This window comes from Eubalaena glacialis, chromosome 11, assembly GCF_028564815.1.
Source record: "Eubalaena glacialis isolate mEubGla1 chromosome 11, mEubGla1.1.hap2.+ XY, whole genome shotgun sequence".
Lineage (NCBI taxonomy): Eukaryota > Metazoa > Chordata > Mammalia > Artiodactyla > Balaenidae > Eubalaena > Eubalaena glacialis.
This window is the reverse complement of record NC_083726.1, coordinates 9,914,779-9,939,912: the sequence shown is the minus strand read 5'-3', so window position 1 is coordinate 9,939,912 and position 25,134 is coordinate 9,914,779. Positions and strand designations below refer to the sequence as shown.

Here is a 25,134-nt window from a genome sequence, read left to right as displayed (position 1 = left end):
GCCTAAGTTATTAAAGATGGCGGCCGAGCGGAGTCGCTTCCCGATGGACTCGCCGGTCCCTGCCTCTATGTTCGCCCCCGAACCCAGCCCTCCGGGGGCGGCCAGGGCCGCGGCGGCTGCCGCTCGGCTCCACGGCGGCTTCGACTCGGACTGCAGCGAGGACGGCGAGGCGCTCAACGGCGAACCGGAGCTGGACCTCACCAGCAAGGTAGGCCCGGGCGCCGGCGCCGGCGCTGAGGGAACCGGACGCCGAGGGGGACCGGGCGGTGGGGCCGAGCAGTCTCCGAGGCGACGGCGGGGGCGGGAGAGGCCGAGCCCACCCACCTGTAAGTGCGGGACGCGCGGCGGGCTCCCCGGCGAGGGGCGGCTCCGGCGGCCCGCCGCACCGCTGTCCTTCCCCGGCGGCGCCCACCCGGCCTCCCGCCGTCCGGCTCCCGCCGAGATCACAACCCCTCGGCTCCGCCACGTGGAACGCGGGCGCCGGATGCCGGCAGCTACTGGCGCAGTGGTCGTCCTCACGCGGTGCCGCCTCCCCCGAGATCGAGAGTGGCTCTCCCCGTGGACTGTCCACGGCAGCCTAGGGTCGGAGGTGGCTTGGGCAGGGCGCGCGGGAGGATCATGTAGTCCGAGGGGGGAGCAGGGAGGCAGCTGCGGCTCTTCCTGGTGTCGGGAGAGGAAACATTAAGTAGTCGCTCAGTCCGGGAGAAGGACGTCTGAAGAATGTCTGCTTTACAAACCCACCCAAAACAGAAGTGAAAGATGGACAGTGACCCATCATTTCGCCATTCTTGGAGTGGAACCTTATGTTGTTTGACTGCAATAATGAAGGACAATTTAAATCGTGTCTTCTGAGCTCTTGAGAAGGTGGGCAGGATTTAAGGGCTCATCTTCTGCTTGGCGTTGGGGGTGGGAGGAATAAAAAATTAGGTATAATTTGGGACTGGTGTTTCGAAGGTGCCTAACATTGCTAAAAGAAAGAATGCCAACTTGGGAGTCAGACAGGGCTGGGTTCTCTTTCCTGCCCTGCCAGTTAAAAAGGCTCTGTGACCTTGGGAAAGTTTCTTAACCTCTCAGTTCTCCAGCACCATCATCTTTTTAGTACAGATGCATTGTAAAAATGAGAGCTGTATGTAAGAAACCTACTATACTGCCGGTTACATACTACTCAGTAAATGTTTGAAGTGAACTGAATAAAGTGATAATTCCCTGTGCAGATTAAATAGCTGATGCAAGATAGAACACCGATACCACCTCCTACCTGTTGTTGAATACTTACAGTAGAGAAGTTTAACGACTTTTGAAAACATTTGTGACTTTCTAGTCTGTGGTGGCAAAATTGCATGAAACTGGATCCAAACAGGAGAGAACTTTACCTTGCAGCTAACTAATCTCTCCCTCTAGTCTCTGCTGAGCCCTTAGAAGCTGGTACTGCATCTTGTCACAGTGGTCCTGTCTGGTGCCTCTAATGCCATAACGAGGCTGGCCAAGTTCAGAGAGAGGATGGTCAGGGGAAATGTGTGAGGTAATGGGACACGATGCACAAGACCCAGCACCCAGGTTCAAAGTATAAGCTCTGATGAGTCAACTCAGGAAATTGTAAGAAATACACTTGACTCAAGCAGATGAGCTAGATGTCAATTCATGGCCAAGGTGCTGAAGAAACCTGAAAACAGTGGGAAATTGCAGGGCAGAGTTGCAGAGAGTAGTACCTTTATTTCCTGACCAACTTATTTAATGTTCCAGGATAGGGAAGTGTTGCTTCATCACGTAGCTGGGGAAGTCCTTCTCAGTATTTTAAAGTTGAGACGCTATATGTAGATTAATACTGATGATACTGAAAAGAAAAACTGTTGTGAAGGGAGAAAATAGATGGGTTGAACAGATTGATTCCTGAGGAAAAGATTAGAAGCTATAAGTTTATATACTAGCTACAATTAAATGTGGGGATGGACATAAGGCTCTGAGAGCTTCCAAAAGGAGAAACAATTAGTGAACTGTGGTGGCTAGTTTCATCCAGGAAGATTTTTCTAGGGTGATTGGGTAAAGGAAAATTGTAATTACCACTTATTGAGCCGTGGACTGGATGCTTTACATGTTATCTTATTTGGTCTTTACAGTGGCCTTAGGATGTAGGTAGTAGTATCTCCATTTTGTAGATTAAAAAACTGAGACTCAGAGGTTAAGTTCTTTGTCCAAGGTCACACATGAGTGGTTAGAGAATGGGATCTGACATGCCTGTTGGTAAATGGCCTCCTCAGATAAGTGGTTGATATTTTAGTGTTATTGGCAGAAATTCGCAAAATGACGGTGCTAATACCCATCTTAGGGGTAATGTGTTTTGTTGATAAAGATGAGTCTTGCAGCAGTTTTTACTGCCGATTCCTAAATAATCGAGATAGCCAAGGCAAGTTGGAACAGACTTCTTATGTTATTATGGGAACCATTGGCCTTGGATGGAGGGCATGGCAATATATGAGATCTCTGTCCTGTGAGTTGCAAGCTGCAGGTAGAAGACTTTGGCATGTAGGTGTAAAGCACTACTCATTAATTTCTACCTACAATGCCAGATTCTCGGTCATTGTGGATCCTGCCTCTCCCGTTAAGCAGCAGGAGGCAGGCTGCTCACACCCTCTTTTCTGTGGGTTGTGGTTCAGACATACTCATTTCAGTACTTCATATAACTCAACTCTCATAAGGCCTTGGGCTCAAAGGCTATCTAAGGAGAGGCAGAGAGGCCATGAGAGGGCTGCACAGCTATTTTAGATCAGGGTGCTGTGGGGTTCAGTCAGGGTCTTTGGTCAGGCTCTTGATCTGCTTTGGCTGTGGTGTTCTTCTAGTAAGTGTGGTCCTAAGGCTGTTGGTTTCTCTTCTAGCTGGTTCTAGTGAGCCCTACATCAGAGCAGTATGACAGCCTACTTCGGCAAATGTGGGAGAGGATGGACGAGGGATGCGGAGAGACGATATATGTCATTGGGCAGGGATCAGGTGAGCATAGTTTTCCTTTCACTTTACTATTTTAAAAATTCACTTTCCAAGCGGTTTTACAGATGCTGCTTTTCTACCGCCAGTACTCTACATTTGCGTAAGAGGAGATGAAGCACAAAGCAAGGAAACTTCTTGTCCGAGGTAATAGAGTTAAGTCACAGTTAGGTCTAGAATTAAGCCTTCCCTAGGCAGCTCTAGGTCTTCCCCTCCAAGCGCGATTTACAGATCCCATTGCTACTTATTGCCTGCTTAGCAGAGAACCCCTGTGATACTTCTTGATGTCAGCAAGGAAAGGACATCCAGAATTCCTCTCTTCAGCAAGGCTGCCTTGCCCTGGACCATACTGACCATTCGGTGGGGATAGCTGTGATAACAGAGGTCCTCTTTTCTCCCTGTGAGATCCCATCAGACATGTAGGCTTGTTGCCATTCTGGAAGGGACTTGTTATTGTCCTCCAAGCCCCTTATTCCATTGTAATGGGACCCATTGTTTTAGAGGAAGGCAGCCCCCATGACAGAATCCCAGATTATATCCTGGGCTTTTTTCCCCCTGGTCATTCCTAGTTTATATCCTCGATACAAAGCCCGCTTAAGCCCGCTTACTCTCATCTTCATTAAGACATTATCTTTGCTGAAATGGCAGCTGGACTTGTTTAATAATTATGAATTTAGCCTGTACCAGATCTTGTCTCTGTCATCTTTACAAGAAGCCTAAGTAGGCCTCGATGCATCATTAAGGGACTAGTTCTCTTAGCTGAATGTAGGTTTTGTAAAGGCAGGTACTAATTCTTTTGTACTTTGAGTCTAAGATGGAGGAAATCTCAAAATCAGTCTTGAACTATTTGACAGATATCTATTAAGTATCTTAGAAGGTCTTGATACTGTTGCAAAGCACTTTTAGATACTTAAAATCTGGTCTGTGTCCCAAGAAGGAGAGATGGCATATACATAGTTAACCTCAGTAGAAAACAATATTTGGAAATGCTGCAAGAATGACACAAGGAAGAAGGGTTTGATCTCCAAATACTGCTCTGCTTTCCTTTGAAATGTTTCTCATATCTATCCTTTCCTTTCTGTATTTACTGCCACCTCCCCAGTTTTAGGTGTTACCACCTTAAAGAAGGCATGGTCAGAGGGATAGGCAAACCAAGAGGTTCTGTCAAGAAAGAGAGGGAGTTGGCCAGCATTGTCAAGTGTTACAGAGACAGCAGGGAGAGTCAGGTTCAGAAAAAGCCATTCCATTTGGTGACTAGGGGGATCATTGGTAGCCTTTTGAAAGCTTTTGTGTCAGGTGCACATCTGGCCTGCTGTAATAGGATGAACCACTCAAAGGTCACCTCAAGCTTATAGAATTGAAGAAACCACATCTAGATCAGTTCTGACAAGTGTTGGGACTGTTCTTTGAAGACCTAGATTCTTAAAGCCCCCACTCTTTGCTTATTCTTTAATGTGAACTCTTAGTGAACTTTACCATACCTTGGTGGCTCACAGTTAATTAACCCTCCCGTGGCACAGCATAAGAAGATGTCAAACATTCATTAGCATGTATTTTACACACCCAAGCATTATCTTTGCATCTACCAATTGGATGCTATTAGATTCATAGTGACTGCTTCCTGCTGGAATTCTTTAGGGGCAGAAAGAGATTGTAATTAGTTAAACAAGTTGCAGATCAAGCAGAAGACTAAGAGAGATGCGAGGCCCCCAGGGTCAGCTTCATCCCTGACTTTCTGTGTGTGCTTGGTGCTTGCCCTCTGTTTGACGCTTCCTTCGTCTATAAAATCGGGCAGATGGTACCACCACTGCCCCCACAACCTGAGGCAAGTTTTGTAGGGGTAAATTAGACTTTAAAAAAATTCGAAGCAGGGTGGAGGAATGTGCTCTTTAAGTATACATTCTTTTTTTCTTTTTTTTTTTTCTTTTTTTGGCCATGCCGCGAAGCATGTAGAATCTTAGTTCCCCGACCAGAGATTGAACCCGCACCCCTTGCGTTGGAAGCACAGAGTCTTAACCACTGGACCACCAGGGAAGTCCCTAAGCATACATTCTTAAGTTAAGGTTGACATTTTAAAAGGAGGCAATGTGACCTAGTAGTTAGCTCAGGGTCTGGAACCTGGTGGGTCTAAGTTTGCCTTCTGGCTCTTTTCCTTGTCTTAAAATGGGGATAATAATAGAATCTAGTCTATGGTGGCATGGTAAAGATTAACACTTGGCATATAGTAAGCATTATATAAATGTTAGCTAGTATTAATAGTTGCAGTAGTAATTTTCTAAGGGTTCCAGGTTATAGTTGATTTACCATGAGATTTCTTTCAAAAAGAACCTTGTTCATTCCTCAAATATTAAATCATGACTTTCTAAGACCCAGGTACTGCACTAAAAGTTCAGGGAGCATGGGAGGAGTGTTACATCTTTGTGGGAGGGTCAGAAAAGACTTAAAAGTCTTTCCAAAGGAGGAGGTGCCCCTTCAGTGAATTCTAAAGGATGAGTAGGAGTTTTCTAGGTGAGTGGAGGCAGTAGTGAGTGAGCAGAGAAAGCCACAGGCACAGAGGCATGGAGGCATTGGTGAGTGTGGAGTATTTGGTGGACCAGGAGTGATTCAGTAAAGTAGGAAATGTGGAATGTGAGATTGGGAGTGTCAGGAGGGGAGACTGGACAGGTATTCAGGGCCCAGATCTGAGGGTCTTTGAATGCCATACCAAAGCGTTTAGACTTTTATCCTAAAAGTCTGGGGAGCCTTTGCAGCACGTTGAGCAGGAGAGTACATATAGGAAAGGTAAGTCAGTGGCAGGACCGAGATCTGATTAGGTTCCTGCATGGCTGAATATGTGGCCTTTAGTAATTGGACCTCTGCGGCTTTTCTCCTTGGCCTTTGTTTCCACTCCTACAGAGTGAGGAGTACAGAGCGTGCTGGAGAAGGGTAATGTGACCGGGTGCATTTCTGGAAGTCCTGGATGGATGAGGTGACACTGGTGATTGCCTGCTGGTGTGGGGTAGGATCTGAAAGCTTTGCTTCTCATTGTACCAGAAGCAGGAAAGTTTGGATAGAATTTGGGGGTCTGGCAAGAATGGCAGGGCTAGCTGGCCTTCTCTTAGGGATGCTTCCGAGTCCTTCTCTAACCCAGAATATTTCCAGAGCTTAGTTGGCCATGCATTTAGAAACTCCTTGCAGGACTTCCCTGGCAGTCTAGTGGTTAAGACTCCGTGCTTCCACTGCAGGGGGCATGGGTCCGATCCCTGGTCGGGGAATTAAGATCCTGCATGCCATGCGGCGCAGCCAAAAAAAGAAAAAGAAAAAGAAACTCCTTGGCTCAACTGCATCCTCTTTGTTCATTTGTTTTGCATTTTACAAACGTTTGAGGAGTTGGTATAGGAAAGGCACCCCTCATGGAGCATCCAAGAATGTTTGAGATATGGTCCTTGTCCTCGAGATGCTTGTGTATAGCAGGGGAAGACACGCATCCAAAACACTGTTCCATGGTAAACTTCATAAGGGAGCAGAATGGGTAGGATTTGGACAAGTGGAGATGTGCTGATTGGCTTTCTAGGGCAGGAAATACGTGAGCAAGGGTATAGAGCTAGAAAAGTGCAGAGGCATGGAGGGATGGTGACTGGGTCACCTGCACTGGAACAAAGCTTAGAAGGGGAGGACGGGGGAGGGGGATGGAAGCCTCTAAGGAATTGGAACTGAGCGCTGCTGGGCCTGGGGAGCCCTTCCAAGGCTTTGACTCGGAAGTGACAACGTCAGAGCTGTGCATTGTTTAGGACCCTGAGCTTGTATGTCTATGCAGGATGGGTTGGAGGAAACAGAGACTGGATTTGCTAAGACCAGTTAGGGATCTCTTGTGGCGATTCAGGTAGAATAACGGCCTGAATCAGGCTGGTGGCATTGGATTGGCAAAAAGAGGAGAGCAGGGACAAGGAAAGGGGCAGGACTGGAGTGATGAGTGTTAAGCTGGGGTGACTGGAAGGATAGTGGTGTCATCAGAAATAGGTAAGGCAAGAGGAGGAACTGGTCTGGCACTAAGAGGAGCCCTTGCCGAGGAAAAGGCTCTAGGTTTGGGATCAGAAGACCCAAGCTCACACGGCCCCTCTGCTCCCTCCCAGCTCAGAGACCTCTGGGTTCTGTTTCCCCACTGTTAAATGGCAACAGTAATGCCTAACTCATGGGGTTGCAGGGAGGACTAAAATGCTTTATTAATGGTGTTAGTTTTTGTGCTGTTGTTTAAAAAGAGTGTGGATGGAGCTCTGGGAAGAGTGACTAGATATGAATGTTTTCATAGTTTTCAAAATGACAGTTGAACCCATAGAATGAGAAGGCCAAGGGGAATGTTTCAAGGATAGAGAAGAAGGCCACTGACTGACTACTGAAAAAGACTGGCATTTGGGGACAGCAGCAGGAATAGCCAGCAGAGGAGACAGAAGGAAGACCCAGAGGGCCGGGAGGTGAATCAGAAGAGTTTGGGTTATAGGCAAGCAGGGTGGGAATGAAGTGCCTTAGTAAACAAAGGGACAGTTGCCAGCAGTGTTGACTGTGAAGGGGTCAAGGAAAGGGCATTGGATGAGTGGGCAGAACGCCACTGATGACTTGAAAACCAGTTTTTTCCAGAGTCATCAGATCAGTGAGAAGGTGGTGAGGAAATAAAGTCAACAAGTGTCCATTACTCTGGAGATGCTTGGAGGAGATGGTAGCTCAGTAGATAAGCTGGGGCAAGGGAAGAGGGGTTGGGTCTCCTTTAGTTTAGGAAAGCCTTGAGCTTGTTTGTATGGGGGAGAAGTGGAAGGGGGTGAGAGAAGGTGCTGCAAGGTCTTTGGAGGCAGAAAAGAAAAGAGGTTGGGCACGTGAGCCCAGGGAAGGAGAGGGGTGCTCCCAGGAGACAGCTGGAGGAGAAGCTGAGGAGCTACTGCGGGAATGAAATATGACACCACGTGGACAGTACCTGACCGGGACTGTCATACAGTAGGCATTCAATAAATTAGTGGTTGATTGGTCCATCCTTCCTCATCCAAAGCTCAGACTCATTTTTTCCAGCTACTTGCTGGACATTTCACCTGAGCCACCTCTGTTAAAATCTGTACCTAAACTCACTCTTAAATTCTCTCTCCACTTTCCTTTGTCTCCTGTCATCATCTCTTGCCTGGATTATTAGAATTGCTTCCTAACTGGGCTCCCGTTTCTGGTCTCTCGCTTGCCAGCGCTCACTTTACACTGCTGCTCAAGAGATCTTTCTGTCCCACAGCGATCTGATCTTGTTACTCCCCTTTGTAACCCCAAGGCTTCCCACCCTGGTACATATGTGTTTTGCTGCTGTGTGATGTTCGTCTGCCTAACTGTTTCTGCCTCTCATGTGGTCTCCCGCCACTTGACATCCTGCTCCCCAACGCGCCGAGCTGCTTACCGGTCCCTGGACGTGCCATGATCTGCCGTGCTCCATGCTTTGCTCTGCTGCCTAGGATGTCTTTCCTCCTTTCTCCGCAGGCCCATTTTTCATGTTTGGAGACGCAGCTTGGAGTCAGCACCCTGCAAAGCTGTCCTCAGCTTCCCCAGGCAATGCTAGTTGCTCATGCTTTACATTTTCTTTGTACGGTTCTGTAGTAAAGCACTCGAGCTGTATTGCAATTAATTAATTTCCTGTCTCTCCCGCTGGGCTGTGAGCTCGCTAAGGGCACCTGTATTCCCAGTACCCAGCATGAGACTTGGCATAAAACCTAGGAGAGTCTCAGTGATTACTGTTGAATGAATTAATGAATGCCCTGCTTGATGGGGAAGCCTATTATTTATTAACTTTACTTGTGCCCAAGCTTTTGAAGTATCTGGTAGAGAGAGCCATGTTCTTCAGTGCCCAGGGTGGGACCTTGGTTAGGGGTGGCTGACTGGCAGACTTGATGGCAGGCTGATGTCTGGGCTCTTGTCACCAGATGGGACTGAGTACGGGCTGAGTGAAGCTGACATGGAGGCCTCCTACGCCACAGTGAAGAGCATGGCAGAACAAATAGAGGCTGATGTCATCCTCCTCCGGGAACGTCAAGAAGCTGGGGGCCGTGTGCGTGATTACCTGGTCCGGAAACGAGTAGGAGACAATGACTTCCTGGAAGTCAGGTGAGGAGGCTTCAGAACCTTCAGTTCCAGGTCCCCTGAAGCATGACCTTGGGGTGTAGGGCTTCACAGAGAATGGTGATTGAGCCTTTGACACCTGGCGTGTCGGCTACACCCTTTCGCTTCCTGCGGCGTGGAAAGAGTGTCCAGAGACACCATCGCTCCATTCCCTGTTTCTGCACTTCCTCATCCCTAAATATTTCCCTTTGGAAAGAGTGGGAGAGAGGCCAACCCTATGTCCTGTGGCCATTTTGTGGGCTGCATTTGCTTTCCCATCAGGCCGGGAGGCTTGAAACCAGGGTAATGGAGGAGAGCATTTTGTACCTCTCTTGGCTTTAGGGCTTCTGTCTGGCAGCTTTGGGAAAGCTAGTGGAAGTTAAGGGAGAAAGTCATTGTGGTGGGAACTCAGTTCTTCCGGAATAACTTTCTGCTCCCTGGATGCAGCTCCAGGAGCATTCCTAACGTGCTCATCCATGAGTAGAAGGAGCAGAGAGCTGGAGAGGCTCAGGCACGAGCCTGTCCTTACGGATCCGGCTGCTGAGGTTCGCTTCACTCACCAACTCTCACACAAATGTGTGTGTTTGTGTTCACACAGGGTAGCGGTAGTGGGCAACGTGGATGCCGGCAAAAGCACGCTTCTGGGGGTCCTGACCCACGGGGAGCTGGACAACGGCCGAGGCTTCGCCCGCCAGAAACTCTTCCGCCACAAACATGAGATTGAATCTGGTCGCACCAGCAGTGTGGGCAATGACATTCTGGGCTTTGACAGTGAAGGCAATGTGGTAAACAAGCCAGACAGCCATGGTGGCAGCCTGGAGTGGACAAAGATCTGTGAGAAATCCACTAAGGTGATTACTTTCATCGACTTGGCTGGCCATGAGAAGTACCTGAAGACCACTGTCTTTGGCATGACCGGCCATTTGCCTGACTTCTGCATGCTTATGGTAGGTGGGGTGCTGCTGAGCAGGGGAGGCCTCAGCTGGGCTCCTGGGGTGCGGGGATGTGCAAGTGTTTGCAATTGTTCTGAGACCGGGGCCTTTTGGTTTAGGGCTTTGAAATTGGATAAGAACGCCAAGTTTTGCAGGGGTGCCCGGCCTTCTCAAGGAGTGTACCTTGATCGTTCTCCTAGGTTAGGCCAGGAGGAGATCCTCTAAGCAGAAACCAAGGTGCCATTTGCAGACCTCTCGTATTTTTCGGAGAGGGGTGGGGAGGGTTCCTCCTGGGGCATTTCTTATTACCTTCAGAAGTATTTCCTCCTGGAGTTGGGCTACTTTGAGATGACACCAGGCAGCACCCTCAGAGATGGGGCGGCCTGGGAAGGAAATGGAGGAGAGCGCAGACAGCCATTGAGGGGCCTGAGAGGTGGCCTCTTCTGAAGCCTGGAACCAGTGTCAACCAGTCCCACAGCTGTTTGCTGAGAAGCTTCTGCATGCCTATCACTGTGCCAGGCCTGAAGACAGAGCAGTGAACAGGCTGTCCCGAGCTCCCATAGAGTTTACAGTCTCGTGGGAATAGATTTTTCAGCAGCTCATCCTGTAGGTGAACTGAAAAGGGAAGGGAGCAGAGGCTTCTGGGCTGGATCATGCTTCGAAGCTCGCATTTGGGCCCCTTTGATCTGCCTGGCCAGAGAGTAGGGGTCTGTGAGACCCACGGCCTTGGTCACAACTTCACAGCTTTCACAGAGAGTGCAAGCGAGCGAGTTTTCCTTTGGCAAAAATCCTTCTCAAAACCCTTCCCCATTTCCCAGTTCCTCCAGCTGCCTGTAGAGTAATAAGTGTAGTAAATGCCAACATCTGTTCAGAGCAAACTTGATCAAGTTGCCCCACAAACACAGGTTTTCAGGCAAATTCTCCCCAGACCGGAGAGTAAAGAGAGGCAGAACATATGTATGAACACTCTTGTCAGCTCTCTGCCCGAGGTTCTTGCGATCTCAGTGTGGTTTTATCTCCCATATCTTTGAATGTTGCAAGGGGTCCTTCCGACCTTGACTGGCTAAGGAAAGCCGCTCTACAAAAAGGGGTTTCGAAGGAAGAGCCATAGGGTGTATTTGGGGCAGTTGTTGGGTTGAGATTAAGAAGGGTATAGAAATCAGTTTAACATGAGTGTTTTTCTAACTGAGCTACAGTGATCAAGGTCAATTAACGGACATATCTTCACCCCATATGAAATGTTATGTATTATCTAACTTTTAGGCCATGAGCTAAATACTAAAAATTTCTGTGGAAAACAATGAAATATTTCATTATTGTTCCATGGCAATCAATTTCCAGAAAAACAAAAACAAAAAAACCTTGAAAATATAGAGACAACAGAGAGAGAGAGCATTCTCTTATCCCGCTTGGGAAGAACAAAAGCAGGTCTGGGTTGGTTAGGAAAGGTGGTTGGAGGGAATGGGAAGAATTAGGAGGGAAATGGTGGAGGTGTCTCGGTGTAGGCAAAGGGAACATGCGTGGGACATCTGTGCTGGTGGGGTGGTAGCTCACCTGGGAATCGTAATGATCAAATGAGAGCATCGCTTGAAAACACTGGAATGTATATTTATTTTATTTATTTATTATTTTTGGCTGTGGTGGGTCTTAGTTGCAGCACGCGGGATCTTTCGTTGTGGCGCGCTGGCACTTCGTTGCAGCATGCAGACTTCTCTCTAGTTGTAGCGTGCACGTTTTCTCTCTCTAGTTGTGGCGCGCAGGTTCCAGAGTGCATGGGCTCTGTAGTTTGCAGCACGTGGGCTGTCTAGTTGAGGCGCACGGGCTCAGTAGTTGTGGCACGCGGGCTTAGTTGCCCCGCGGCATGTGGGATCTTAGTTTCCCAACCAGGGATCGGACCTGTGTCCTCTGCTTTGGAAGGGGACTTTACCACCGGACCACCAGGGAAGTCCCTCTGGAATGTATAAAGCCCTGTATAAATATGTCATGGCGATTTTAATCTTAATTTTATTTTGTTTTAGTAAGTAATACAGTCATATGGTACAAAAATTAAAAGGTACCAAAGGACTTAAAGCCTCTCTTCCGCCTGTGTTGTTTCCTCCACAGGCAACCAGTACTTCCAGTTTCTTATGTATCCTCTAGAGATATTTTGTAATCACACCAGCATATATGTGTATATTCTCTCCCTCCAATTTCAGACATTCAGAAAAGTTGAAAGAATAGTACAACAAATACCATAAACCCACCACTCAGAGTCAACAATCATTAACATTTTGCCATATTTATCTGTACATGTGATAGATGCATATGTGGAGTTTTTCTGTGTGTGTGTATGGTTTTTGTTTTCTTTTTGTTTGCTTTTGTTTTTGTTTTTTTGGTTGGTTGGTTTTTTGGCTGAATCATTTGAAAGTAGATTGTATTGTAGACATTGTGACTCTTCACCCCCAAATACTTCAGCACACAGTCTCCTACTGTTACTGCAACCAAGAAGACGAACAAGAGTTCCCTAATATCATACAATATCTAGTCTAAAAGTATTTATGTTATCTCAGATGTTCCCCCAAATGTCTTCCAGCTGCTTTTTTCAAACGGTGATCCAATCACCACTCCATGTGGTAGCATGCTGTATACCACCTTGCTTTTTCCCATTAAAACATATCTTAGAGATTACCCCACAGCAGTTAAGAGTTTCCTCTTTCTTTTGTATTGCACACTTGTGCATGTGCTCTAATTTATTTAACCAGCCTTTATGATGGTATTTTAAAACATTTATTGTTACAGGAAGGAATGGTAACAGTAGTAACAGCTGCCATTGCTTTTTTTTCTTTTTAATAAATTTATTTATATTTATTTATTTGGCTGCACTGGGTCTTTTTTTTTTTTTTTTTAATAAATTTATTTATTTATTTATTTTTGGCTGTGTTGGGTCTTCGTTTCTGTGTGAGGGCTTTCTCCAGTTGTGGCGAGCGGGGGCCACTCTTCATCGCGGTGCGCGGGCCTCTCCCGTTGCGGAGCACAGGCTCCAGATGCGCAGGCTCAGTAGTTGTGGCTCACGGGCTTAGTTGCTCCGCAGCATGGGGGATCTTCCCAGACCAGGGCTCGAACCCGTGTCCTCTGCACTGGCAGGCAGATTCTTAACCACTGCGCCACCAGGGAAGCCCTGCACTGGGTCTTTACTGCTGCACATGGGCAGTAGTCTTTGTCACGGTGCATAGGCTTCTCATTGCGGTGGCCTCTCTTGTTGCGGAGCACGAGGTCTAGGTGCGCAGGCCTCAGTGGTTGTGGCTTGCGGGCTCCAGAGCACAGGCTCAGTAGTTGTGGCACCGGGACCTAGCCGCTCCGCGGCATGTGGGATCTTTCTGGACCAGGGCTCGAACCCGTGTCCCCTGCATTGTCAGGCAGATTCCCAACCACTGTGCCACCAGGGAAGTCCCTGCCATTGCTTGAATACCTAATTCGTGCTAGTTGTGTGCTGGACCTTTGACATATGTTTGGTCATTTAAACCTAAGTGACCCTCTAAAGTGAATACTATTATCCCCCATTTTATAAATTGGGTAACTGGGGGCCAGGGATGTTAAACTGAATCCACTTTGATGACTTTGTTTTCCCAGACTGAGTTTGTCTTTTTTATTGTTTCGAAGTCTTCTCAGATTTTGATAGCCCACACTGTTAAATTGGAGGTTAAAGCAATCTGTGCCCAGCCCAGCTTTCATCTACAGCCATTTTGTTTCTGGCCTAAGACTTGTGCCGCCTGTGTCCTGTTCTGATGGTGGCCTCAGAGATGGGAGTTCTCTCTTACCTCAGCCTTCTTTGAGCCCCTGTGCCCACCCAGCAGCAATCTCTGTCTCCCTTGTCCTGACAGTTCTTTCTGTGTCGGGGCAGGTGGGCAGCAATGCTGGCATCGTGGGGATGACAAAGGAGCACCTGGGCTTGGCATTGGCACTCAATGTGCCTGTCTTTGTGGTGGTCACCAAGATTGACATGTGTCCTGCCAACATCCTGCAAGGTAAGTGAAGCCAACAGCCAGTAGCAGTCTCTCTGTTTGGGGCAGTCACGCACTGTGGCTCCTTGGTGATCTGCTACCCGGAATTTTCTGTTTCCTTGTATTGTTCTTAGACCTTGGCCTGAATGTCCATCAACCCAGAATCTTTTGCTTTCTCCCTGTTTGCCTCTTGGTCTGAGCACAGCTTAGAGTTATCTCCTGCTCATTGTTCCTTCTGGTTACAAATTCAGGGTCCTTGAAATCCCTAATCTGGCATCTCCTTTCAGATGGTTCCAGGCAGAAGGGGTTGGGTTTTACCACCTAAGCTGGACATACATGGAGACATTTGGGCAGAGAGTCTGATTACCTTTTACCACCAAAGGTTTCAAAACAGTGTTGCAAGACTAGGCTTTCATGCATTTCTCCCCCGTTGCTAAAGATGGTGGAAGAGAAGTGAAGACGTATCCTTTTGGAGGGCCTCATAAGGGCTTCTACAGGTGTCTAAATGTCCTAGAGATCCTTTTGTCAGATGAACTTTTTTTCCAGGAAGCAGGGCATTCTAGGAACAACATTGTCCTTCTGGTGGACCCCCAAGTCACTTGCTTATAGGATGCGGGTCTTCTAGAGACTCTGGAGAAACCTGACAGGTTTCAGACTTGTAACCTCAGCGGACAGTCCCCATCTGTACTCTCCTTCTACTCTAGCAAACACTTACCCACCCAAAGTTTTGATGCTTCTTTTGCTTCTCCAGGCATTATGGCATTTAACACTGTCCATCTGTTTGTCTCCTGCTTGCATCAGTAATGAGTGGACCTGTCTTGCCCCAGAAGCCTGACCAAAGAGAAGGCTATGTTCCCCTAATTTTGTTCCGTTTTACCCTTTAAGAAACCCTGAAGCTGTTACAGCGCCTGCTGAAGTCGCCCGGCTGCCGCAAGATCCCTGTGTTGGTGCAGAGCAAGGATGATGTGATTGTTACAGCCTCCAACTTCAGCTCTGAGAGGTAATGGGTACGGAGCATTCACTTCCTCCTTTTATTTATTTATGTATATTTAAATATTTATTTATTTATTTGGCTGCGCCGGGTCTTAGTTGTGGCACGTGGGATCTTCATTGTGGCATGCGGGATCTTTTAGTGGTGGCATGCGAACTCTTCAGTTGCAGCATGTGGGATCTAGTTCCCTGACCAGGGATCGAACCCGGCCCTCCTGCATTGGGTGCATGAAGTCTTAGCCACTGGACCACCAGGGAAGTCCTGGGAGCATTCACTTCTGCACAGGCACGGAGATTGGTTGAAATAGAAGATTGTGCTCTCAGCAGATTGTGCTCTCAGCAATGTTGCTCGGGGGCTGTATCAGGTGACCCAGATTCTGAGATGCTGGTCTCACTGAGGTTGGAATCCCAGCTGAGATTTCAGTGTCCTTATCTGTGAAATGGGAATAATATTACCTTCTTCATAGGGCTCTTGTAAGTGTTGGAAATGATGTACGTAAAGCACTTAGCACTGTGCCTGGCTGCTGTGTGATAGATACACAGCCATTTTTAGAATGGTTATTATTAATTATTTTATTTTTTATTTTTTATTTTATTTATTTATTTATTTATTTTTGGCTGCGTTGGGTCTTCGTTGCTGCGCGTGGGCTTTCTCTAGTTGTGGCGAGCAGGGGCTACTCTTCGTTGCGGTGCATGGGCTTCTCATTGCGGTGGCTTCTCTTGTGGGGCAGAGGCTCTAGGCGCGCGGGCTTCAGTAGTTGTGGCTCGTGGGCTCTAGGGTGCAGGCTCAGTAGTTGTGGCGCACGGGCTTAGTTGCTCCGCGGCATGTGGGATCTTCCCGGACCAGGGCTCGAACCCGTGTCCCCTGCATTGGCAGGCGGATTCTTAACCGCTGCGCCACCAGGGAAGTCCTATTATTAATTTTTTTACACGGTTGTTTCTCAAAAGCTCTCTAATCACGGATCAGTTTTGGCATTTACTCATTAGCGTGTCCCTTGATTCCATAAATTTTTTTTTTTTTGGCCGTGCCGCGCAGCTTGTAAGATGCTAGTTCCCTGACCAGGGATCGAACCTGGGCCCTCAGCAGTGAAAGCGCCGAGTCCTAACCATTGGACCGCCAGGGAATTCCCTGATTCCATAAATATTTATTGGATGTTTGTTCCGTGCTGGGCTTTTCATCTAGGCATTGAGGAGTCAGAGTTGACTTGGGCATAGTCCTTGTTCTCAAGGTGGTCGACTCCTTGGTCAGAGATAATCTCTTGATAATAGTAAATTTTGTTAACACTGCTCCTTCTCCCAGAGTCTTGGGGCTGCTTAAGTACAGGACCCGGAGCAGCCTGACATTGTGGCCTGTGTCTCTGCCCTGACGCTGTCTTCAGTACCAGCAGTTGGCCAGCAGAGGGGGTACGTTTCAGTCGACCCCATTTCAATTCATTCATTTTGTTGAGTGCCTATTCTGTGCAGTCCCTATTCTAGGAGCTGTGGGAAATATATAATTCCTAATCTTGAGGAGTTTGATTAATCGTGAGTAGGAGATATAGAGGCCATTCAGATGACAGACAGAAAATCAGATGTAGTCACGTGTAACAGAGACACAAAAAGTTCTCCCAAGACATACAGATAGCCATTAGGCACATGCAGTGTTGCTCAGCATCGTTAGTTATTAGAGAAATGCAAATCCAAAGTACATGAGGTACCACCTCACACCGGTCAGAATGGCCATCATTAAAAAGTCTACGAATAAATGCTGGAGAGGGTGTGGAGAAAAAGGAACCCTCTTACACTGTTTGTGGGAATGTAAATTGGTGCAGCCACTATGGAAAACAGTTCCTCAAAAAACTAAAAATAGGGACGTCTCTGGTGGCGCAGTGGTTAAGAATCTGCCTGCCAGTGCAGGGGACACGGGTTCGAGCCCTGGTCCTGGAAGATCCCACATGCCGCGGAGCAACTAAGCCCGTGCACCACAACTACTGAGCCTGCGCTCTAGAGCCTGCGAGCCACAACTACTGAGCCCGCGTGCCACAACTACGGAAGGCTGCATGCCTAGAGCCCATGCTCCACAACAAAGAGAAGCCACCTCAATGAGAAGCCCGCACACCGCAACAAAGAATAGCCCCTGCTCACCACAACTAGAGAAAGCCTGTGCACAGCAACGAAGACCCAGTGCAGCCAAAAAATTAATTGAAAAAAACAAACAAACTAAAAATAGAGTTGCCATATGATCCAGTAATCCCACTCCCGGGCATATACCCAGACAAAACTATAATTCTAAAAGATACATGCACCCCTATATTCATAGCACTATTTACAATAGCCAAGACATGGAAACAACGTAAATGTCCATCAACAGATGAACGGATAAATAAGATATGGTATATATATACAATGGAATATTACTCAGCCATAAAAAAGAACGAAATAATGCCATTTGCAGGAACATGGATGGACCTAAAGATTATCATACTAAGCGAAGTAAGTCAGAAAGAAAGACAAATACCATATGATATCACTTATATGTGAAATTTAAAATACAGTACAAATCAACATATCTATGAAGCATAAACAGACTCACGGACATAGAGAACAGACTGTGGTTGCTGAGGGGGAGTAGGGGAGGGAAGGAGTGGGAGTTTGGGATTAGCAGAGGCAAATTACTATATATAGGATGGATAAACAACAAGGTCCTATTGTATAGCATAGGGCACTATATTCAATATCCTGTGACAGGGCTTCCCTGGTGGCACAGTGATTAAGAATCCACCTGCCAATGCAGGGCACACGGGTTCGAGCCCTGTTCGGGGAAGATCCCACATGCTGCGGAGCAACTAAGCCCGTGCGCCACAACTACTGAGCCTGCGCTCTAGAGCATGCTCCACAACGAGAAGCCACCGCAATGAGAAGCCCACGCACCGCAATGAAGAGTAGCCCCCGCTCTCCGCAACTAGAGAAAGGCCACACACAGCAACGAAGACCCAATGCAGCCAAAAATAAATAAATTAAAAAAAAAAAAAATCCTGTGACAAACCATAATGGAAAAGAATATGAAAAAGAATATATATATGTGTATAACTGAGTCACTTTGCTGTATAGCAGAAATTAACACAACATTGTAAATCAACTATACTTCAATAATTTACCAAAAAAAAAAAAAAGTTCCTTGAAAACTCGGAATGAAGAATGCCCATCTGGGAAGGATCCCCTGGAAGAGGCGGCGCTGGAAATGGGCTCTGAAGGATAAGAGGACTTGGTAGTTGGATAAGAGGGAAGGAATTCAGGCAGGAGGATCAGAGTGAACAAGTACATGGGAACAAAAAGGTACCGAGGTCTTAGGAGAAGGGAGGGAGTGTTCTGTGGTCTGGCTGGAATATAGGAATTTGAGAGAAATAAACTGGCAGAGATGTTGGGAGGAGGGATTCCGGCTGTCTTTTCTGCAGTGGAAAGTTGGTTAAGGTTTTAAGGATGTGTGTGCTTTAGGAAGAAGAGACAGTCGTGATCGCTCGAAATAGGGTAGCGGTACCGAGACAGAGAGGAGGGGACAGGTTTCAGAGACAAAACTAAATAGGAGGAGGAGGCCTCAGAGCAGGTCTGGACAGAAGTAGGTGGGCTGGGCAGAGGGCCTGGGAGGCCAGTGAAGGGGTGGTGCGACCCTTAGCGGCAGCAGCCGTTCCAGGAGCCCTCCTGCTGCTCATCCCCTATCAGGCGGGAGTTCGCCACCTGAGCACCTTTCTTCCTCTCTCTCCACACCCCCCCCCACCTTAGGATGTGCCCGATATTCCAAATCTCCAACGTTACAGGCGAGAACCTAGATCTGCTGAAGATGTTCCTCAACCTGCTCTCGCCTCGCACCAGTTACCGGGAGGAGGAGCCTGCTGAGTTTCAGATTGACGACACCTACTCTGTCCCGGTGAGCGGGTTCTGGCGGACTGAGCAAGGTGGGAGGCTGAGTGGCGCTTCCCGCAGGGGTGCCGGGGCGAGTCTGTAGTGCCAGTGGACTTACTGGGCCAGGGTCTTGTCTGCAGGGTGTGGGAACAGTGGTGTCGGGGACAACGCTGAGGGGCCTGATCAAGCTGAATGACACGCTGCTGCTGGGCCCAGATCCTTTGGGTAACTTCCTGTCCATTGCTGTCAAATCGATCCATCGCAAGCGCATGCCTGTCAAGGAGGTGCGGGGGGGCCAGACGGCCTCCTTCGCACTGAAGAAGGTGAGTGTTGATAAAACCAAGAACTCCCCTCGGGCTCCGTGTTATGCTAGGCTCTGGGTCATCTCCAGTCCTCACAGCCGCTCTGCAAGGCAGGGATTACTGACCTCACTTTTACAGATGAGGAAACTGAGGCTCAGGAGAGCCTGAGTGACTTGCCCAGCATTCGGGGAGAACACCGGGACTTGAACCTAGGCCTGCCGGCCTCCTGAGCTCTGTTCCTCCACCTGGTACTCTGAGCTCGGTGAGGTCAGCTGGGAGCCTTCCTGCTCTTCCTTCTTGCTGGGGTCCTTCTACACGGGGCTGTTGAGTCCATGCCAGATCCTCTTGCCATTCAGCTTTCAGTCCCCTGGGGATCGGGGTCAATGCTAGCTCCTGGGTCATTTGCACCAGCCAAATTAACCAGCAAAGCCGGGTTTTCTATATACTTCCCAACAGCCAGACCATGCTCGCCCTATTTCTCCTACTTGAGTGCTTGCCTGCCTTTGCCCTCTCGCCACCCACTTAATTCTGACCTGTCTTGCAAGTCCTGGCTAAAATGCCGCTTTCTGTATGAAGTCTTTCCTGACCCCCCAATAGCAGTGTTGAGGCTTCCCATGTAGCACTAAAGAAGGCCTGTGGTCCAGTGCAGTGAGAGGTCAAGGCCAAGTTGGGGTGGTAGCAGTTCCCAGAAGGAGTCCTGGTCCTCTGTGACCAGGGGGTGAAGCCAGAAGGCATTGTTGTCCCTGAGGTCTGGGATTCTCTCTCATTCAGATCAAGCGCTCGTCCATCCGGAAGGGCATGGTGATGGTTTCTCCACGCTTGAATCCCCAAGCATCCTGGGAGTTCGAGGCCGAGATCCTCGTCCTTCACCACCCCACCACAATCAGCCCGCGGTACCAGGCCATGGGTAGGTGTCTAAAGGCACTGCCAGCCTGAAGCCCCCTGCTCTAGCTCCCCCTACAGTGTGCTCCAGCAACCCAAACCCCAAAGTTTCGGCTGCAGCCAAGAGTCAGGTCGCTGCCCTGTTCAGTGATGCCGTCCCCTCCGTTCCACCCATGAGCTGCGGCTTGTGGTTTATTCATTCTTGCAAACACTAACCAAGTACCAGCTCGGTGCTGGGCTCTGGAGACCCAGACCTGCCCTCAAGGACCTCACACTCAGTCCTTCAGCAGACATCTACCAAGTGCTGCAGTGTGCCAGGCAGTGTTGCCAAGGTGCTGGGGACAAAGACAAGATGGGCAAGGGCCCTGCCATCAAGAAGCCCACAGTCCAGAGAAGGCACGCCTGCAAACAGAGTGCCCTGTGTTCAGGAACTAGGGACAAGTGGGTCCGGGGTCAAGCGGGGTCTAACTGGAGGGAAAAGTGGGAGAATGTGAGGAAGGATCAATCCAAGAACGGGCCTCCAGTCGCTTAGCCTCACTCTGCCCTCTGAGGTCTTCAGCCTGCCACAGCTCGAGCTTGTTTCATGCTTTCACCCACTGCCTCCCCTGCCCTGAGGCCACTGAGTGGCTCAGGCCTCTCCTGACTTGCTGGCTCCCTTGGCAGTGCACTGTGGGAGCATCAGGCAGACAGCCACCATCCTGAGCATGGACAAGGACTGCCTGCGCACCGGGGACAAGGCCACCGTGCATTTCCGCTTCATCAAGACCCCCGAGTACCTGCACATAGACCAGCGGCTGGTGTTCCGGGAGGGCCGCACCAAGGCTGTAGGCACCATCACTAAGGTACGGCCGGGCAGACCACCTTGCCTGCCTATAAGAAGTACCAGGGGCTGCTCCAGTCTAGGCTGTGAGCACAGCACGCTCTCCTCAAGGAGCCCTGTGAAATCTTACTGACTGCCAGGGGCAGAGGCACCAGGCCCTACCTTGGGAGAACTGGAACAGCGCCGCGGTATAGCCTTAGTGCCATCTTCTCTGCTCTCCTGAGAGGTTTCCCTAGACCTCCTGTCTTTCTGAGCTTTGCTAGTGACCATGGAGGAGAGAAGGTGGAGTTGAGGCATGGCAGTCCGTGGTGGGAGAGTGTCTGGGCCTAGCCAGTGTTGGCCTCTGAGATGCTGGGCACAGGCTCCGATGGTCTGGCTGGGGCCGTGCCCTTAGAGCAGTGGGTCCAGTTGGAGTGAGTGCTGGCTAGCAGTGGGGCATGGGCTTGAGCTCTTTGTGTCCTGGAGCCCACCTCATGCCCTCTGCAGACTTCATCCATGGCCTTGAGTAGCGGCACTTGACGGAGTGGTTTGACCCCTGCTCCATACATCCTGTCTGAGATCTTGGAATCAGCCTCAGGCTTGCTTTTCCTCCAGAATGGCCTTCCTTAGGCCCATCCACGTCACCCTAAGACTGCAGAGTGTGTTGGGGAGTGGGGAGGATCATCCTCGAAGGCCCCCTTGCTTAAGACTGGCTGAGGGTTTGGCAGAAGCTGCCCGCACATGCTGTAATGCCCTTGGGGATGCAGCTGGGCCTATTCGCTGCTTTGTTTGAGACTGAACTTGGGCCATAAGGGAAGGCTCTGAGTCAGTCCTTCCTGGGTGGTAGCTCTTAAGATTTTTGATGGCCACACTCCAAATGTTTCCAGCTCCTGAGACACTCATTTGATCTCTCTGGGAGGCCCAAAATTAAAACTTACCCCAGGCTCTTGTTACAGGGGCAGCAGGAGATAGAGTTGATGCTCTGGGCAGGCTGGGAGCTGGGCTGAGTAGGAGATGGCTGAGGTTCACAGATTGTCTGTGGGAAGAGCAGCTGGGGCAGGGAACAGGCTGGAACCCTTCTGGGCTGGTCTGAGGCAGGTGAGACATTAGCCCTGGCTGGGGCAGCCCTGGTACGCTGAGTGGAGAGGACATCTCTCCACCCCACTGCCCTGTCATCGCCCTCCTGCCACCCACCTCGCCCAGGCCCAGCCAGGCCACGGAGTGAGAGGTCCCTGAGACCTCAGGGGCGGGGCGGGGGCAGCTGAGCCCAGGTCACTGCCTGCAGCTCTGTCTCATCCCCCACCCCCTTGGCTCCTGCAGCTCCTCCAGACCACCAACAATTCCCCAATGAACTCCAAACCCCAGCAGATTAAAATGCAATCGACGAAAAAGGGTCCCCTGCCCAAACGAGAAGAGGGAGGTCCCTCTGGAGGGCCAGCAGTAGGGGCACCCCCAACGGGAGATGAAGCTTGCTCTCTAGCGGCTGCGCAGCCAGCTGCATCCGGCAGTCTCCAGCCACAGGTGAGTGTGCTTCCCAGGCTGGTCCTGGGCCCCTGACGGCCGCGGGCGGGGTGGGGGTGGCGGCGTGGCCGCGGACGCGGAGGTGACTCATAGGAGAGCGCCGGCAGCCTTCACCAGTCTGCCACGTCTTTGAGTTCCTACATGGGTGTTTCCCACAACTCCAGGTCCCTAAGTGCTATCTAAGTGTGAGCTTTTTGTCTCTCAAGGCAGTGTTTTTCAAACTGAGATGTGGCGTACATGAAATGAACTTAATGGGTCCTGACCAGCGTTTAGTTTTAATGAGAGAGAATAGAAAAACGTCAGCGTTTCCCTGTCATAGTAAGAGCGAGCATTGTGTGTGTGAGAGTGCAAGTGATGTGTGTGCGTACCGCAGCCCAGACGTCTGAAAGACGCTGCCTTAGAGGGTCCTCCGGGCCCCTTCCCCGACGTGACACTTCCTGAGGGGTGGGTGGTCTTGGGCCCTGTCAGTGTGGCTCTCACTCGGCACCTCCTGCCAGCATTGTCCCCTGGAGTCCTCTCCTGGTGGCCCTCACATCGCCCCTTTGCAGCGTCTCTTCGTCCGACTCCTCTTCGGAGAAGGAAGCTTCTGCCTGGACCTGTCCTTTCTGCTCTCCCTCCCCATCGAGTCTTTCGTCTGACTCCTTCATTTCTTTCTTCCTCCCACCTGTCAGCAGTGGCACCTGTTAGTTCCTGCTCTCTCTGTGCTTCTCTGAACGTCTCCTCTCACACCGTGATCACCTGTGACCCACCACCTGCGAGGAAGGCAGGGTGGGCGCCGGCTCTGTCGGCGGAGGACGTAGCAGATGGCTGCTCGCTGCTCTCCTGCCCCCGCTTCCCGCTGCCCCTCTCCTGTCCTGTCCTGCCCTGCTCCCGCCGGGCCACTGTTTCTCAAGCGCCTTCTTCTCTCTTGCAGCCCAAGCCCAGCAGCGGGGGCCGGCGACGGGGGGGCCAGCGTCACAAGGTGAAGTCCCAGGGGGCCTGCATGCCTCCCGCCAGCGGCTGCTGAATCTCCCCCAGCCCACCTCCACCACCCAAGGGATCCTCATTCTCTGGCCACCGCTCCACCAGATGGGCCAGAGCAACTCTGACCACCGCTCACCCTCCCCCAGGCCGCACCCGGAGCCTCGTCATTCCCCCCACCCCCGTTTTCCAGGGGCGTTGTAATTTATAAGCTGAGGAAGGTGGCCAGACTTCTGGAGGACTGACCATCTCCGACCCTCTTCCCCGCCTTCTTCCTCACTCACACCTTTTTTGTACATCTGGGCCCTTAGTTTTTATTCTTTTTATTATCTGTCTATCTATCTAGTGTGCGTGTGGGTGTGTGTGGGCGTGTGAGGTGCAGGAGTACGGCCGCTCAGGGCCTGGCAGTCTTCCTCCTTTCTCCTCCGTGGCTGGCCGCCAGCCTCCAGGAGCTGGCTGGCTGCCTGTCTGTGTGTCCGTTCGTGTGTCTCTGTGAGAACCTTTCAGGGCTGTCAGGAGCTGAAGCGCGCCCTCCTTCCCCGTGCTCACTCTCCAGTGCGCCTGGAGCCCCGCCACGGAGCCGCCTCCGGGCTGAGGGGCGCCCAGGGCAAGTATCTGCTGCTGCCAGAGCAGGGGGCCGTCCTTCCGCGACTTGGGGATCTTAGCAGAGTGGAGAGCGGTGGTTCCCCTTTTCTCTTTCTCCCTCTTGTTTCCCTTAAACCCCAAACAGGTAATGCCGAAAGCTCTTAGGCTGTAACTGTAGACGTGTGGAGGGTGTTGGTGACTGAGTCGTAGGACCCTCCTTGCCTCTCTGACCCTTGCCACTGACCTGAAGACAGCTGTGGCTCTTCTTTCCCCTTGGAGACAATCCTTTGTTTGCCTGGCTGGCTGGGGTGACTCGTCTTCTGCTGAGTCTGCCGAGCAGGGGCTCTCACCTCGCCCTGGGGCCGCCTCCTGCTTGGACTTGGACTCTGATTCTTGTTGGGCCTCAGGGCCCTGATGATCGGGCCTGGGGTCCGCCTGCTCAGGGTCACGGTCAACAGCACCTCCTGTTGGCGGGGGTGCCAGGTGTTCCTCTGAGCCAGGCCGGGACTGGAACCCCTCCTTCCCCACCACGTCGCCCCAGCATGGCTGCTACAGGAGCCCAGCAGTGAAGGGCCTGAGCCCCAGATTTGGAAGCTCCAACTGGGGTACGGGGAGAGCAGGTAGGAGGTAGTAAAAAAGATTCTTCCAGACCCAGCTCAGAGCATTAAGCCCTTTGGAAGAATCATTGCCAGGGGTGGGGGTGGTGTTGCCCAGGCCAGAGATGGCAGCACGGGCCCTGAACCAGCCTGCTCAGAGCTGTGGACTGAAGCCCTCGCTTTAGGGTGGACTGATGGGCAGAGATATGTTCTTTCTCTAGCCTGGGACGCCCATCTGGCTGGGTCCCTCCTCAGCCTCGCCTCCCTTCCATCCCCAGCCCTTCGCCCCTGCTCCCCTCTCCTCCCCTCCTGTTTCTAGTTACCACTGACCTGTGGCCATGGACCGACCAGACCAGCACACAAAATAAAAGTTTGTTCCAAGTTGACGGTGTCCTGTTCCCTGCCCAGCCCCTCCAGGTGGAGGTGCGGCCACGGGGAGCTCCGTTGCTCTGCCTGCCCTAGAGCCCCCGGCTGCGGGCCGGGCCGGGAGGGGCCCAGCTTCTCCTGTCAGGCAGGCGTGGCTTCAAAACCCAGACTCCTCCGCCAGCTGTGACGCAGGACAAGTTGCCATCCTCTGAACCTCACTTTCCTCATCCACAGCAAGAGGTAAATGCCTACGTCGGGTTGTTG

The 25,134-nt window shown here is 50.5% G+C and overlaps 1 protein-coding gene across 2 annotated transcripts in view; it reads left to right on the top strand.

The window, feature by feature from the left end:
• GTPBP1 (GTP binding protein 1) overlaps positions 1-25,134 on the top strand; it is a 28,851-nt gene continuing 3,717 nt past the window's right edge. The window contains exons 1-12 of one of the 2 annotated variants that reach the window (XM_061205411.1): positions 1-208; positions 2,874-2,985; positions 8,904-9,084; positions 9,677-10,025; positions 13,891-14,014; positions 14,876-14,990; positions 18,740-18,884; positions 19,000-19,182; positions 19,933-20,068; positions 20,707-20,885; positions 22,211-22,363; positions 23,277-25,110. In XM_061205411.1, the coding sequence (XP_061061394.1) occupies positions 17-208; positions 2,874-2,985; positions 8,904-9,084; positions 9,677-10,025; positions 13,891-14,014; positions 14,876-14,990; positions 18,740-18,884; positions 19,000-19,182; positions 19,933-20,068; positions 20,707-20,885; positions 22,211-22,363; positions 23,277-23,369 (1,962 nt within the window). In that variant the 5' untranslated portion in view covers positions 1-16 and the 3' untranslated portion in view covers positions 23,370-25,110. Of the gene's footprint in view, positions 209-2,873; positions 2,986-8,903; positions 9,085-9,676; positions 10,026-13,890; positions 14,015-14,875; positions 14,991-18,739; positions 18,885-18,999; positions 19,183-19,932; positions 20,069-20,706; positions 20,886-22,162; positions 22,364-23,276; positions 25,111-25,134 lie in introns of both variants that reach the window. The other variant, XM_061205410.1, reaches the window with a different exon arrangement.